At 41.1% G+C, this 13,977-nt stretch overlaps 1 protein-coding gene across 1 annotated transcript; it reads right to left on the reverse strand.

Moving 5' to 3' along the window:
- Positions 1-11,300: 11,300 nt before the first annotated feature.
- LOC110944933 lies at positions 11,301-13,450 on the reverse strand. Its single transcript, XM_022186577.1, has 2 exons — positions 13,077-13,450; positions 11,301-11,343 (listed from the first exon to the last, which is right to left on the reverse strand). Exons 1-2 carry the CDS (start codon positions 13,448-13,450, stop codon positions 11,301-11,303), a joined length of 417 nt encoding a protein of 138 aa, XP_022042269.1.
- Positions 13,451-13,977: the final 527 nt, after the last annotated feature.

Raw genomic sequence — 13,977 nt, forward strand, 5'->3', positions numbered from 1 at the left:
TACTAATAATAAAACTAATATTAACTACTAAAAATAAATAATAAATAACTAAACATAAACTTAAACGAGAGTATACCTCAAAACTATCTACGGCACGTTGATGTAGAGTTTCCCTACTCCTGCTCCTACTCGCGCTCCAAAAACGACTACTAACAACACCCAACGGGGTATCGTATACTCAGGATTCTCTATACTAGAGCATTCCCATTAAAAAAACTGGTACCTAAACAAACTACTGAGACTCTTATTTAAAGCAAGCAAGCAGGCACCTCAAATCCTTTTCTGGTTGATGTGGGATTCATTGATGTGCCTACCTACCTGCTTGACCTGCTAGCTTGCTTGCTTATATATATTAATTCAGCTGCTTAACTCGTTTTTCTTGTATAACTTTTAAAATATGTCGTTTTATAAAACGACGAATATGTCATTAGAACGAGCATATTTTTATCTACGTTTTAACCTAAGTTTCATTAAAAACGGAGTAAGGTAAATAAAATAATATATTTAATTATTAATATTAACAGTCTCCTATATTAGCCAAGGTTTGTCAAGATATTTCACCTTTCACACAATCATCTTACTCGTTTAACAATATATGAAATATAAATTACATATTTCACACGTTTATAACCAGCACATTAAGATTCGGGGTATTACATCCTTCCCTCCTTACAAAAATTTCGTCCTCGGAATTTGTCATTACTTAAAAAGATGAGGGTACTTATCTTTCATTATGTTTTCTAGTTCCCATGTAAATTTGGGTCCATGACGTGCGTTCCACTTGACTTTGACTAACGGGATTTCCTTCTTGCGTAACTTTTTAACCTTCCTATCTTCGATTTGTAGTGGTTCTTCAATGAAGTTGAGTTTTTCGTCAACCTGTACGTCTTCCAGGGGTATTTGTTGGGCTTCGTCCACTAGGCACTTCCTTAAATTTGATACATGGAAAGTATTATGTATTCCTGCCAGCTATTCAGGAAGTTTTAGTCGATAAGCCACTAGTCCTACTTTGCTTGTTACTTCAAACGGCCCAATGTATCGGGGTTTCAACTTTCCCTTCCTTCCAAACCGAATCACTCCTTTCAGAGGTGATACCTTAAGCATTACTTTATCCCCTATTTGGAACTCTAGGGGTTTACGCCTCTGATCTGCATAACTCTTTTGTCGATCTTGAGCACTTTTCATCCTTTCTTTGATTTGCTGGATCTTTTCTGTGGTCTCCACAATGATTTCTGGTCCTGATAGTTGACTTTCCCCTACTTCCATCCAACAGATAGGAGTGCGGCACCTTCTTCCATATAAAGCTTCATAAGGTGCAGCTTTGATGCTGGCGTGATAGCTATTATTGTTGGCGAATTCGATGAGTGGTAGATGAGTGTCCCAACTTCCACCAAAATCAATTACACAAGCCCGAAGCATATCTTCTAATGTCTGAATAGTCCGTTCACTCTGCCCATCCGTCTGAGGATGATATGCAGTGCTTAAATTAAGCTTGGTTCCCAACTCTTGTTGAAAACTTTGCCAGAATTTAGATGTGAAACGACTATCTCTGTCTGATATGATCGATACAGGCACCCCATGTCGCGAGACTATTTCTTTGATGTAAATTTGAGCTAGCTTGTTCATCTTATAGTCCTCACGAATTGGCACGAAATGTGCAGACTTGGTCAGTCTGTCCACTATTACCCAAATAGTATCATAACCGTGACTTGACTTTGGGAGCTTCGTGATAAAATCCATGGTGATTTTCTCCCATTTCCATTCTGGAATCTCTAGTTGTTGCAAGTATCAAGAGGGTTTTTGATGTTCTTCCTTCACCTTAAGGCATGTAAAGCACTTTTCCACATAATGGGCAATAGATCGCTTCATTCCTGGCCACCAATAATCTCTCCTTAAATCCTTATACATCTTGTCACTGCCAGGGTGAATGGAATACTTAGACTTATGAGCTTCCTCTAAGATTGTATCCTGCAGTCCTCCAAAATTTGGAACCCATATCCTATTGTTGAACCTAAGGATATTATCATTTCCCATTGTCAGTAGCTTCAGTCTCCCAATCATTCTTTCTTTTACAATATGATTCTCTTTTAAGGCTTCTTGTTGTATATTCTTAACTTGATCTAAGAGACTAGTTTTAACCTCTATTCTGGTTGCACGAATTCTTATTAGTTGAGGTTTCTCTTTTCTACTTAGAGCATCTGCTACTATGTTTGCCTTACCTGGATGGTATTGGATCTCACAGTCGTAATCACTTAATAACTCCATCCATCGTCTCTGACGCATATTGAGCTCCTTCTGCTCAAATATGTGTTTTAAACTTTTATGGTTACTATAGATAGTGCACTTTGTACCGTAAAGATAGTGCCTCCAAATTTTCAATGCAAACACTATGGCACCAAGTTCTAAATCATGGGTTGTGTAGTTCCGTTCATGAATCTTCAACTATCTAGAGGCGTAGGCAATCACTTTGCCTCTTTGCATGAGTACACATTCCATACCATAGTGAGATGCATCACAGTAGACGGTAAAATCTTTCGTTCCCTCAGGAAGTGACAATACTGGGGCGCTACATAACTTATGCTTTAACGTGTTAAAGGCTTCTTCTTGTTTAGGTCCCCAATTAAACATAGAGGCTTTCTGGGTTAGTGTGGTTAATGGTGTTGCAATCTTTGAGAAGTCTTGAATAAACCTTCTATAGTATCCTGCTAACCCCAGAAATCTTCTGATTTCAGTGGGATTCTTCGGTACTTCCCATTTCTTAATGGCCTTGATCTTTGCAGGGTCAACTTGTATTCCACATTCATTTATCACGTGGCCTAGGAATTGCACCTCACGTATCCAAAATTCACACTTAGAGAACTTTGCATAGAGTTTTTCTTTCTTGAGCAATTCAAGGACTGCTCTTAGGTGTTGTTCATGTTCTACCTCGTTCTTAGAGTAGATAAGGATATCGTCAACAAAAACGATCACAAACTTATCGAGGTAAGGTTTACAAACCCTGTTCATGAGGTCCATGAACACTGCAGGTGCGTTGGTCAATCCAAATGGCATTACCAAAAATTCATAATGACCATACCTAGTCCTGAAGGCAGTCTTAGGTATGTCTTCTGGTACAACTTTCACTTGGTGGTATCCAGACCTCAAGTCTATTTTAGAGAAATAGCTTGCCCCTTGTAATTGATCAAACAAGTCGACGATCCTGGGCAAAGGGTATTTATTCTTTATAGTGGCTTTATTCAAGTCTCTATAATCGATGCACATGCGCATCGTCCCATCTTTCTTCTTGACAAACAAGATGGGTGCTCCCCATGGTGACGAACTAGGTTGGATAAACCCCTTGTCAAGCAACTCTTGTAGTTGCTTCTTGAGTTCTTGCATTTCTGTCGGGGCTAGTCTGTACGGCGACTTAGCAATCGGTGATGTACAGGGAACTAGGTCAATGCGAAACTCAACCTGTCTATCCGATGGTAGTCCCGGGAGTTCGTCGGGAAACACTTCGGGGTATTCTCGTACTACTGGCACTTCCTCGACCTTCTGCTTTTCTGTAGTGTTTACGACATATGCTAAAAAGGCAACATACCCTTTCCTTAGGCATTTATGTGCTTGTGCTATCGTGATGAGGTTCTTAGTCTTGTCAGTGCGGTCTCCCGATACAGTTAGCTGTTTGCCGTTGGGTAATCGGAGTCGGACGATCCTTTTGTCACATATAACTTCCGCATGATATGGTGTTAACCAGTCCATTCCTATGACTATGTCAAATTCTCCAAGTTCCATAGGCATTAGGTCTATAGGGATAACATGGTTGTTTAAGCTTATTTTACAATTCTTAACTATGTCAACTATCTCCCTTTGACTTCCATCAGCCATTTCTACTGTAAAGGCATGATCTAGGGTTTGGGACGCCTGGTTCAAGTAAGGTCTAAAGGTAGTCGACACTAGACTTCTATTTGCACCGGTATCAAATAACATACGTGCATATACATCATTTACGAGATACGTACCCGTGATAACGTCTGTATTGGTCTTGGCTTCTTCCGTGGTGAGTACAAATGCCCGCCCTTTTGGCTGATTTGGTTGTGTCCTATCATTTCTTTTAAGTTCGGGACATTCATATCTCATATGGTTAGGGTCTCCACATTTGAAACACTTCTTCTTTTCCTTGCATTCTTGAAGAGCATGACCCGTCTTTTTACAATTTGGACAAGGAAAACGACATTCCCCCGTATGAAAGCGTTTGCAAATTTGACATTGAGGAAATGTTTTAGGCCTTTTAAAGTTGTTATTCCGGGTGTCCCCCTTTCTTTCTTCCCACTTTCTTTTTGGTGCGGGAGATTCAGCCTGCCGCAGAATCATCTCGGCAGCCATGACGGCGCCAGCCTCAACAGTTTCTGCAACAGTCTTGGGGGATTTGGATTTGATAAACACCCTCATTTCAGAGGGGTAGACCCCAAATAAACCTATTGATCAGTTGTTCCTCAGTCAATGCTAAATAAGAAACCAGTCGAGATATGTCGTTGAAACGAGAAACATACTCTCGATAGGTTTTATTTCCCATTTTTAACTGAAAGAATTCTACTTCCAGTTGCTCGGTCTCACTGGGAGGACAATACTTAGCAAGAAACTTATGAATAAACTCCTCCCACTTCATCTCCTTAACCTTTTCTTTTCCCTCTGTTCGGACCACAATGTTCCACCAGTGAAGGGCTTCAGCTTCAAACATATGTACGGCGAACCGTACTTTGTTGCGGTCATCACACTCACATAGGTCTAATACTGACTCCATTCTGTTGAGCCAGTCTTGAGCTTCTAGTGCTCCCTTTCTTTCGTCAAAGGACTGAGGTTTACAGGACATGAAGTGCTTATAAGTACATTCCTTTGATTTGGAATATTCACCTTTTCCTTCTAGTGGCATGGTTGCAATAGTGTTTTTCCTTTCGCCCATTCCTTCCCTTTGTACTGGCATGGAGGCTGCTGAGCTTTCTTCATGTCATTCTCCAGATTGGTTAACCTTACCGGTTTGTGCATTCTTCATTACCTTAGCCACTTCCACAGCTATATTGTGGATATCCTCAGTATTTAGACGCATGCTTGTACTAGACTGGGACCTGACACTATGAGAGAGAGTTCGAGTCCTATAAGAACCTTCCTCTCTCCTTCTGTTATTTTGATTATTTCTAGACCCTTGTTCATCTCTATGTTCAGACATTGTCTCTTTCCTATAGGTATATGAGTATAAAGATTTACTAGTATGTATGATACATCATTATAATATAACAACTATATACATCACATAGATATATATATACATATATATATATAGCACATAAAAAGGCACAACATAGTTTACTTCTTCTAGCATCACTCAATTGACTATGCAAGTACTTTTCCTGAGAACATATTATTTGGCCTAGTCTGAGTGTGCTATTAATCTTTAGAGAACTACTGGTTAAAGCTTAGGCATTCCTGCAATACCTAATTCGCTAAAACCTCGGGCTCTGATACCAACTGTAACACCCATGGTTGCAAAAGTCGCTAGGCGCTCCCTAGTCGGTCGACCGGGGAGTTGAGAGTACTCGGCATAGGCGGAGAGTACTCGGGGAGTACTCGGACATGAAAATTATAAAGAGATTAGTTTTCGGAAATTAAATATATGGCTAATAACATAAATTCACTGATATTTATAACAAAATACGTGAAAATGATACTCATTATTTAATATGATAGTCATATAAATTATGTTTTATTATTTTTTAAGTCAAACTCGGCCCGAATTGACCTACTAGATCCGATTTTGGCCGAGTTTGACCGCGTTTGATCAATTTCGAGTAATTAGGCGGAGTTAGAGAAAGTCGCCTCGGCAGCCTACCTTGTAGCGACTACTCGGGAAGTACTCGGCCTTGGAAACCTTGTTTTGCAACCATGGTAACACCCACCACGTAACCCGGGTGATTGTGCACAATTGATACACTTACAGCGGAAACAAACTAAACTTTCATTGAAACTTATAATAGTCTGAGTAAAACACTTTATTTATTTACAAACTTTTGGCAACTAAGAACTCCTTGATCTTCTAAAACTCCACAACTGTCAAGTAGTTCCTATAGCTTTGCTCATGACTCACCTGAGATAAGTATACTCAAAACGACGTCAGATATATACTGGTGAGCTCATACTATACAATTTTTATAAAGACAGACCACAGTTTACATTATATGCATACACAATATGGGCATGTGACCACATTATAGTCAGGTTGGGCCTCATTGAACCTTATAGGTCACAATTGACTTGTCACAAACCACCGTACAAGAGACATACTGGTCCTCCAACTGTGTCCCCCTACGGCCGTCACATAGGTATGAGTGTGTGTCGCTGGACCTTATAAGCACGAAGTGCATGTGGGTACAACACCTTATTACCCTTCCCAGAGTGACACACCTCATTAAGCATAATAGGATCCCATATACCCCTACTGACACATGCATACTGCAGCATTCTCATTATTACCAGTTATGGACGAGTACACTATCACAATTTAAAAGACAAGTATGATGACTCACCTGATTAGCGATTGCTTAACAGCCGCTAGTAATACTGGGTTATGTCTCAAGGTCCTGACACAATTACATAATCCTAGGTTAGGTAATGGTACACCTAACTAGTCATTATCATGGTTGGATATTGGTTAACCCTACCTTGTTTAAGCATGGGTGATCAGTCCATGCCTAACTAAGGCTAGGCTACCCAATACCCGCCCCTGACAATAACCCTAGTACCTAAAAATAATACTAACACTGCTACTACTAATATATTATTACTAATAATAAAACTAATATTAACTACTAAAAATAAATAATAAATAACTAAACATAAACTTAAACGAGAGTATACCTCAAAACTATCTACGGCACGTTGATGTAGAGTTTCCCTACTCCTGCTCCTACTCGCGCTCCAAAAACGACTACTAACAACACCCAATGGGGTATCGTATACTCAGGATTCTCTATACTAGAGCATTCCCGTTAAAAAAACTGGTACCTAAACAAACTACTGAGACTCTTATTTAAAGCAAGCAAGCAGGCACCTCAAATCCTTTTCTGGTCGATGTGGGATTCATTGACGTGCCTACCTACCTGCTTGACCTGCTAGCTTGCTTGCTTATATATATTAATTCAGCTGCTTAACTCGTTTTTCTTGTATAACTTCTAAAATATGTCGTTTTATAAAACGACGAATATGTCATTAGAACGAGCATATTTTTATCTACGTTTTAACCTAAGTTTCATTAAAAACGGAGTAAGGTAAATAAAATAATATATTTAATTATTAATATTAACGGTCTCCTATATTAGCCAAGGTTTGTCAAGATATTTCACCTTTCACACAATCATCTTACTCGTTTAACAATATACGAAATATAGATTACATATTTCACACGTTTATAACCAGCACATTAAGATTCGGGGTATTACAAGTGTCACTCGACAACTTCCCGTTCTGTTGCCTCAGAGTAGCTACCTCACTAGCTAGCTGTCCCATCTGTGTTGTTAGCGATTAGATGGCCTTGTCATGAATCTCATCCTTCTGTGCTCTCGCATTATCCATTTGGTTTCGCTTCTGCATCTCCTGCTACATCGCTTTTAATGTCTCCATCATCTCATTACCCCCACTGGCACCGGAGAACCAGATGATCCTTCTTGATTGTTCTGATAATTTCTTCGATATCCCCCAGTGTTATCCCCTTGATAGTTGTTTTGGCAATGAGATTGATTGAAGTTCCTTTACCCACCAGGTTGATTGTTGCCCTGAAATCTCGGATTGGTATGATTAGTCGCATTCCCATAACTGAAATTGGGATGATTTCTGAGCCCCGGGTGGTAGGTATTAGAGTTCATGTTGAAATTCCTACCACCACCACTACCTTGCAACAAATTCACTTCATCAAATGTACCAACAATACTAGGGCATTGATCGGTGATATGCCCCAATCCACAGTGGCCTCACATAGGCATTTGTCCCTCCACATCAGGTGTGTTATCCACGGCCCTTACCACCGAATGTCGCCCTCTTCTCGAAGACTGAGCCTTTCTCTTTGAAGTACTTGCCATCTTTTCCAAGTAATCCCAATCCACATGCTCATAATTGGTACCAAATGTGCCATTGGATATGGAATTAAGATCCCTTGCATCTTCTAGTGTTAATCCTTCATGAAAGGCATTGAGCAATTCCCACATTTGTACACCATGGTGTGGGCAATTCTTCAACAACATTTTAAACTGGTTGAATGCTTCATGGAATAACTTAACAGATTGTTGTTGGAAGTTCCTAGTATCTTTCCGAGCATCGAACTCATCCAGAAATAATTATTGCATCTCGGGCCATGTAAAAATAGAAGTAGAAGGTAAAGAGTGGAACCACTGTTGTGCCTTGTCTACTAAGGTAAATTGGAATAACACTAGCTTCACATCATCAGACGTTAAACCTTGACCCCCGATGGTATTGCAACGAGCATCATAGGCGGCTATGTGTAAATATGGTTCTTCAGTTGCTAAACTGTGGTATTTAGGTAAACTCTGAATGGATTGTGTTCTAACCTCAAATGAATGACCTTGTAACTGAGGTATTATCAACGGTGATGGATTGTTAGCAATTGTAGGTTTAAAGTGGCTTTCGAATCCCCGCACCGATCCTCGATTATATCTTCTCGGAATACCCTCATATTGGTTGACCGGTGGGATTATATTTCTCGGGAGTGGTCTTTGTTGAGCCGACAGTTGCTGTACTGGTATTTGCTGTACCGATATTTGTTGAACCGATATTTGTTGAACCGGTGGTGGTATTGGGGTGTTTATAGGTCTATCATTCACTGGTTGCTGGTTAATGGGATCAGGTGGATGACCCTGTTGTTGATATCCAGATGTATCCCGGTTCCCTCTTCCTGCAAATCCAAACCCCGTGTCATACCTCTCAAAATTACCCATGTTCATCACCTGTCTACTGCCTTGATTTCCCACATAACTCTCAAACTCTTCATATCCATCGCTATACTCCCCCGAATCATCCCTTTGATCAAACATCGAATTCCTGAAAGAGAAAGGTTGTGGTTGAGATGATTGGTACTGTGGGTGTTGATTTTGTATGGGAGATGTGGTTGATGAGTTAACGGGTCGATTTTGGTTTGGTGGAATAGGGTTTTCATCTTGAACTATCCTCACATATGGTGAGGAGTATTGAGTGGTAGTCGGTTGGGTGAATGGTGGTTGTTGGGAAGATGATGATTGGTTTGAAAATGGTGGTATGTTGTCTAAATTGGGAAATGGTTGCGGTGGAATGTGTGGAATTTGAGTAGTAGTAGTTTGGGTGAATTGAGGTAATGGTTCGGATAGTCTGGAGGTGTTAGGTGATGGTTGAGTAGGAGTTGGTGAGAATTGAGTTTGTGAAGCGGTTTGCTTAACTGGATTTTCTGAGCTCTCCATTGGTTTGGATGTAGGTGTTGGAGATTGTAAGATTTTGTTCTCTCGATGCAATACTAGGGTATGCCGAACTGTCCTCTTGATTTCTGGATCAAATACGAGTGGTGAAGACTTTCCGGACTTCCTAGTATGATGCATACACGTACGCAATCACCTAAACGAACACAAACAAGAACCCACGCGTAATTCTGAACAAAAAGAAATAAACACTATTTTTGGATTTTTAACTATTTTTCTAAAACAATTAAAACAAAACACTTTGCGCACGACTCTCGGGCAAAGACGCCATTTTGATGACTGTCGTGAGTGTCATACAAAAACCTAAATAACTATGTAGATAGTGTAAATAGGGTATCGAACCAGAGGAGTATGGTGGAAAGCGTTATGAGTTAAGTAATGATAAACTAATTGTAAAAATGTAAAATTGGTTGTTTGGTTGTTTGATTAAACTACGAACTACTAAAACGAATTTTTAACAATAGGAGAAAACAATGGTTCCTCCGGATTTTAGATTCAAAGTAAACTTCAATTATGTGTTCGTTTGTTACAATCACATAGACATGATTGTATAATTTGATTAATTGGTTGTAAAATTGGTTGTTTGATTAAACTACTTACAATCACGGAAGCTTGGTCGGGTAGCGGCTCCCGGAGTGGGATCACTCCGGCGGTTGGGAGGACCGTGCTCTATCCCCCCCCCCCCAAACAATGAAAGATTATCATATGAACGATCAATTAAGATTGCTACCCCTAACCCCTATCAAATATATCTCATTACTAGAATTCTCGGTAATTGAATGATTTAGAACTAAGAATTAAAATAAAATCAATCGGTTACAACTAGTCAATCAAATCAAGAGGCAAAAAACATCGAATGCTTAGATTACCAAGTTAACAAACAATGAAAACACATAAAATCCGTTCACTTACAAGAATCCTCCACCCGGAGGAAACCACTAAAGGATTAGCCGCTCATCTCGGTTGAGTGATCTTCAAAAGCATGAAAAACGGTTGAAATCATCTTCAATCTTCTTGATTTGATGAGATGTATGATGAAAAGTGATGGAAGAATGCCCAAAGTTCTTTTTTTGCTCTCCAAAAATCGTGTGTGTAAGTCCTCTCTGAGGTTAGGGTTTTAAAACCCTTTTAATCCCCTTTTACAAGTCAACGCACGCTGCCACTTTAATCTCGTCGTAGCCTACGGTCTGTTAACCGTAGGTTACGGTTCCCATGTGCTGATGAAACTAGTTAACGCCAACCATAGGTTACGGGATCAAGACGTAGCCTACAGATTAATGTTGCTGATATCCTTTGTCTAACAAAGATAAACCGTAAGCTACAGTCCATAGACTGTAGCTTATGTCATATTTCTTCACCTCACCTCATGGCTACCTTTTAACTTCCATAAAATGACCCAGAGGCCCCTAAACTTCATTCTTTTTCGTTTCTCCCCCATTCAAGCTAACTTTTGACCCGAAACAACTTCCGAATAACACCTTTTGCCTTCTTTATCATTCTCGGATGTTCCATTCCTTCTCTCAGCACTTTAACTTCACCGATCTAAGCGACTAACCTGCAAAATCACAATCTCTCGTAGTTATCACATTCAACACACGTAATCGCCTAAAATGAAATAAAACACGTAATATAAACGCATTAACACCCGAGCTTCACATCTCCATCAGAATACTTCCTAAAGAAATAGTTGTTGTCCCAGAATGATATTTGTAATGTGTTGAATTAATAATCTTTCATTTGACGATTGGTGAAGAAACATGGAACTAATCTTGGGGGTAATTAGTTTGGTTTATGTTTCTACCATAAGGGTTAATCTTCTTTGATTTCTTGAGCTGCTAACTGACCGATTATCCTGCAAAACAGAACACCGTTAGCTCGTTAAGAGGGGAATATGGGGGTTTCCCTCTTAACCAGGCTCCGGCGTGAGAATAAGTAACAATCTCGAGGAGATTAAAGTGAGTAATGAGTGAGAGTCGAGGGAATAGAATGCATTAACCTGTGGATGAAGTGTTCTATTTATAGCCGGAGTGGTGTAGAGGATGTGGGCTGATGGGCCTTGGGCCGGAAAACGACAATAGAATGGATATGCCTTTTGTCTCACTGGTGTCGACCGTTAGTGCCTTCTAGACGTTTCTTGGTGCTGGCACACCATGAGTGGAGCCACGTGTCACTGTTGTCGGTCTCTGCTGCCAGCCAATTAGTGGAGATCGTGGGGCATGTGTCTCTGCCCCATGATTGGTGCCACGTAGGCGTCCTTGAGTACTTTTTGTCTCCTGCTCGTCAGATGATCGTGGTGCACGATTGAGTAGGGCCTGGAGGATGTGTATTGGTTCTTTTCATCTGAAACTTGTACCTTTTGTACTCTAACTCGTCCTTACACCGCGTCCCTGCGCGGCTCTTGCTGTTCGTGGAACTGGTCTGCGCAAGATATGGGCGCTTAGATGCGCGACTTCAGGATGATGAGTTGTTGGTTTGTCTCGCTTAGACCCGCGCGACGTTAACGAGCGTTGCCTTACCCGCGCGAGGTTGAGATCGAAAATGTAATTGATTAAGGAGTATGGCCCGGCGCGCGACTTGAAAGAAGCTTTGCGCGGCTTTTTGGGACCATACCCCTTCAAGTCCCCCCAGTCCAGTGCTGCACCATGCGCAAAGTAAATGGTTGGAGCTCTGGACTTAGAAAAAAGAAGTTAAATACTTTGATGTTGCTTGCTTGACCCTAGTTGATGGCGCGCATCTAATTGCTTGTAGATTACTACGGCGCAGCTACCAGGCTTGTTCTTTTGACACACTGCCTTTGGTTTCGAAACGCGCATGGTTGTTTGACAATTTATAGATTATGTGCGGCCTTTGTATCTTCTTCATGAAGTTTGTAGTAATTGTAGGCGGGAGAATCCTCGAAATTTGAATTCTGTTGGGTTGGTGCCAAGGTCGTTGATGATTTGTAATTGTTTGCGCTTTTGCGCCGTTTGAATATGATTTTACGTTTTGCTTTTCATTTTTCGAGTTACAATTATTGCACTGTTGCTAGAAAATTTGGTTAAGTTAGCGCGAATAAACGTGAGTGTGGTTCTTGTGCGAGTGTAATTGTTCGGTTTCACGCTATGTTCGCGGAGAACCTTGGTGGTGTAACTCTATAGCTCGTAATTTTCTGAAGTGTTTTCGTGCTAATCAAAAGTTTTAACATGCATTTGTAACGTAGAATTCGTCATGCTAGGAGAAACATAAGGCATATGCTTCCATTCATTTAAGAAATAGGCACTTAGGCCGTCATACATTGCAGACTCGTAAGAGCGTTCAGCCAACATATAAATTAGAAAAGGCTCGTGGCCAAAGTAAAGGCGCGTGGCCAAGGGTAGCTACATGTAACACTTGCACAATTGTTGCGCATTCCATGTGCGCGGGATGATGTGTCCATCCAGCGTGCGCAGCTTGTATGCCCCTTTGCCTAGTACCTCGTGTACTAAGTATGGGCCTTCCCATTTGGGTGCTAGTTTCCCTGGGCGTTCGGCATTTGAAGCTTCGTTTTCTCTGAAGACGTATTCTCCTGGAGTGAAGGTACAAATGCGGACTCTCGCATTATAATACCTTTCCAGCTGTGTTTTATACTTTGCTTCTTTAATCTGCGCAATTTCGCGCCTCTCTTCTAGTAAATCGAGGTCAAGACGACGCTCTGCTTCGTTATCAATCGTGTTGACCGCCATCAAGCGTGGTGAGGGGAGTCCAACTTCAGCTGGGATAACTGCCTCTGAGCCGTATACTAGGCTAAAAGGAGTTTCGCCAGTGCTTGTCTTTGGAATGGTTCGGTGAGCCCATAGGATGCTTGGAAGCTCGTCGACCCATCCTCTTCTCTTTGTGCCCAGACGGGCTTTTATCCCGTCAACGATACTTTTGTTGACACATTCTACCTGACCGTTGCCTTGAGGATGCGCAACGGAGGAGAAAGTGTGCCCTATCTTCATTTCTTTCAGCCACTCTTGAAGATCCTCTTAAGCAAAATTGGTGCCATTGTCTGTGACAATTTTGAGCGGGAGACCAAATCTACAAATGATGTGTTCCCAAATAAAATTGCGCACGATCATTGCGGTGGTTCACGCGAGAGCTTTGGCTTCCACCCACTTAGTAAAATAATCAACGGCCACGATTATGAACTTTACAGCTCCAGGAGCATCGGGGAAAGGTCCCACCATATCGATTCCCCACTGCTGGAAGGGCCAAGCAGTGGATACGGGGATAAGATCATTCTTTGGGCGCAGGGTCTTCGGGGAGTGTCTCTAACATGAGTCACATTTGCGCAACTCCATTAAGGCATCGACATGCATCCCAGGCCAGTAATAACCAGCATTCATAATTTTTGCGACAACCATGCGCGGTCCCGCATGGATGCCACAGATCCCTTCGTGGATCTCTCTGATCAAGTAATTTGCATCTTGGGGGTCTACACAGCGCAACAGGGGCCCTAATTAGGATTTTCGGTATAAAATACCAT

This window comes from Helianthus annuus, chromosome 6, assembly GCF_002127325.2.
Source record: "Helianthus annuus cultivar XRQ/B chromosome 6, HanXRQr2.0-SUNRISE, whole genome shotgun sequence".
Classification (NCBI taxonomy): Eukaryota; Viridiplantae; Streptophyta; class Magnoliopsida; order Asterales; family Asteraceae; genus Helianthus; species Helianthus annuus.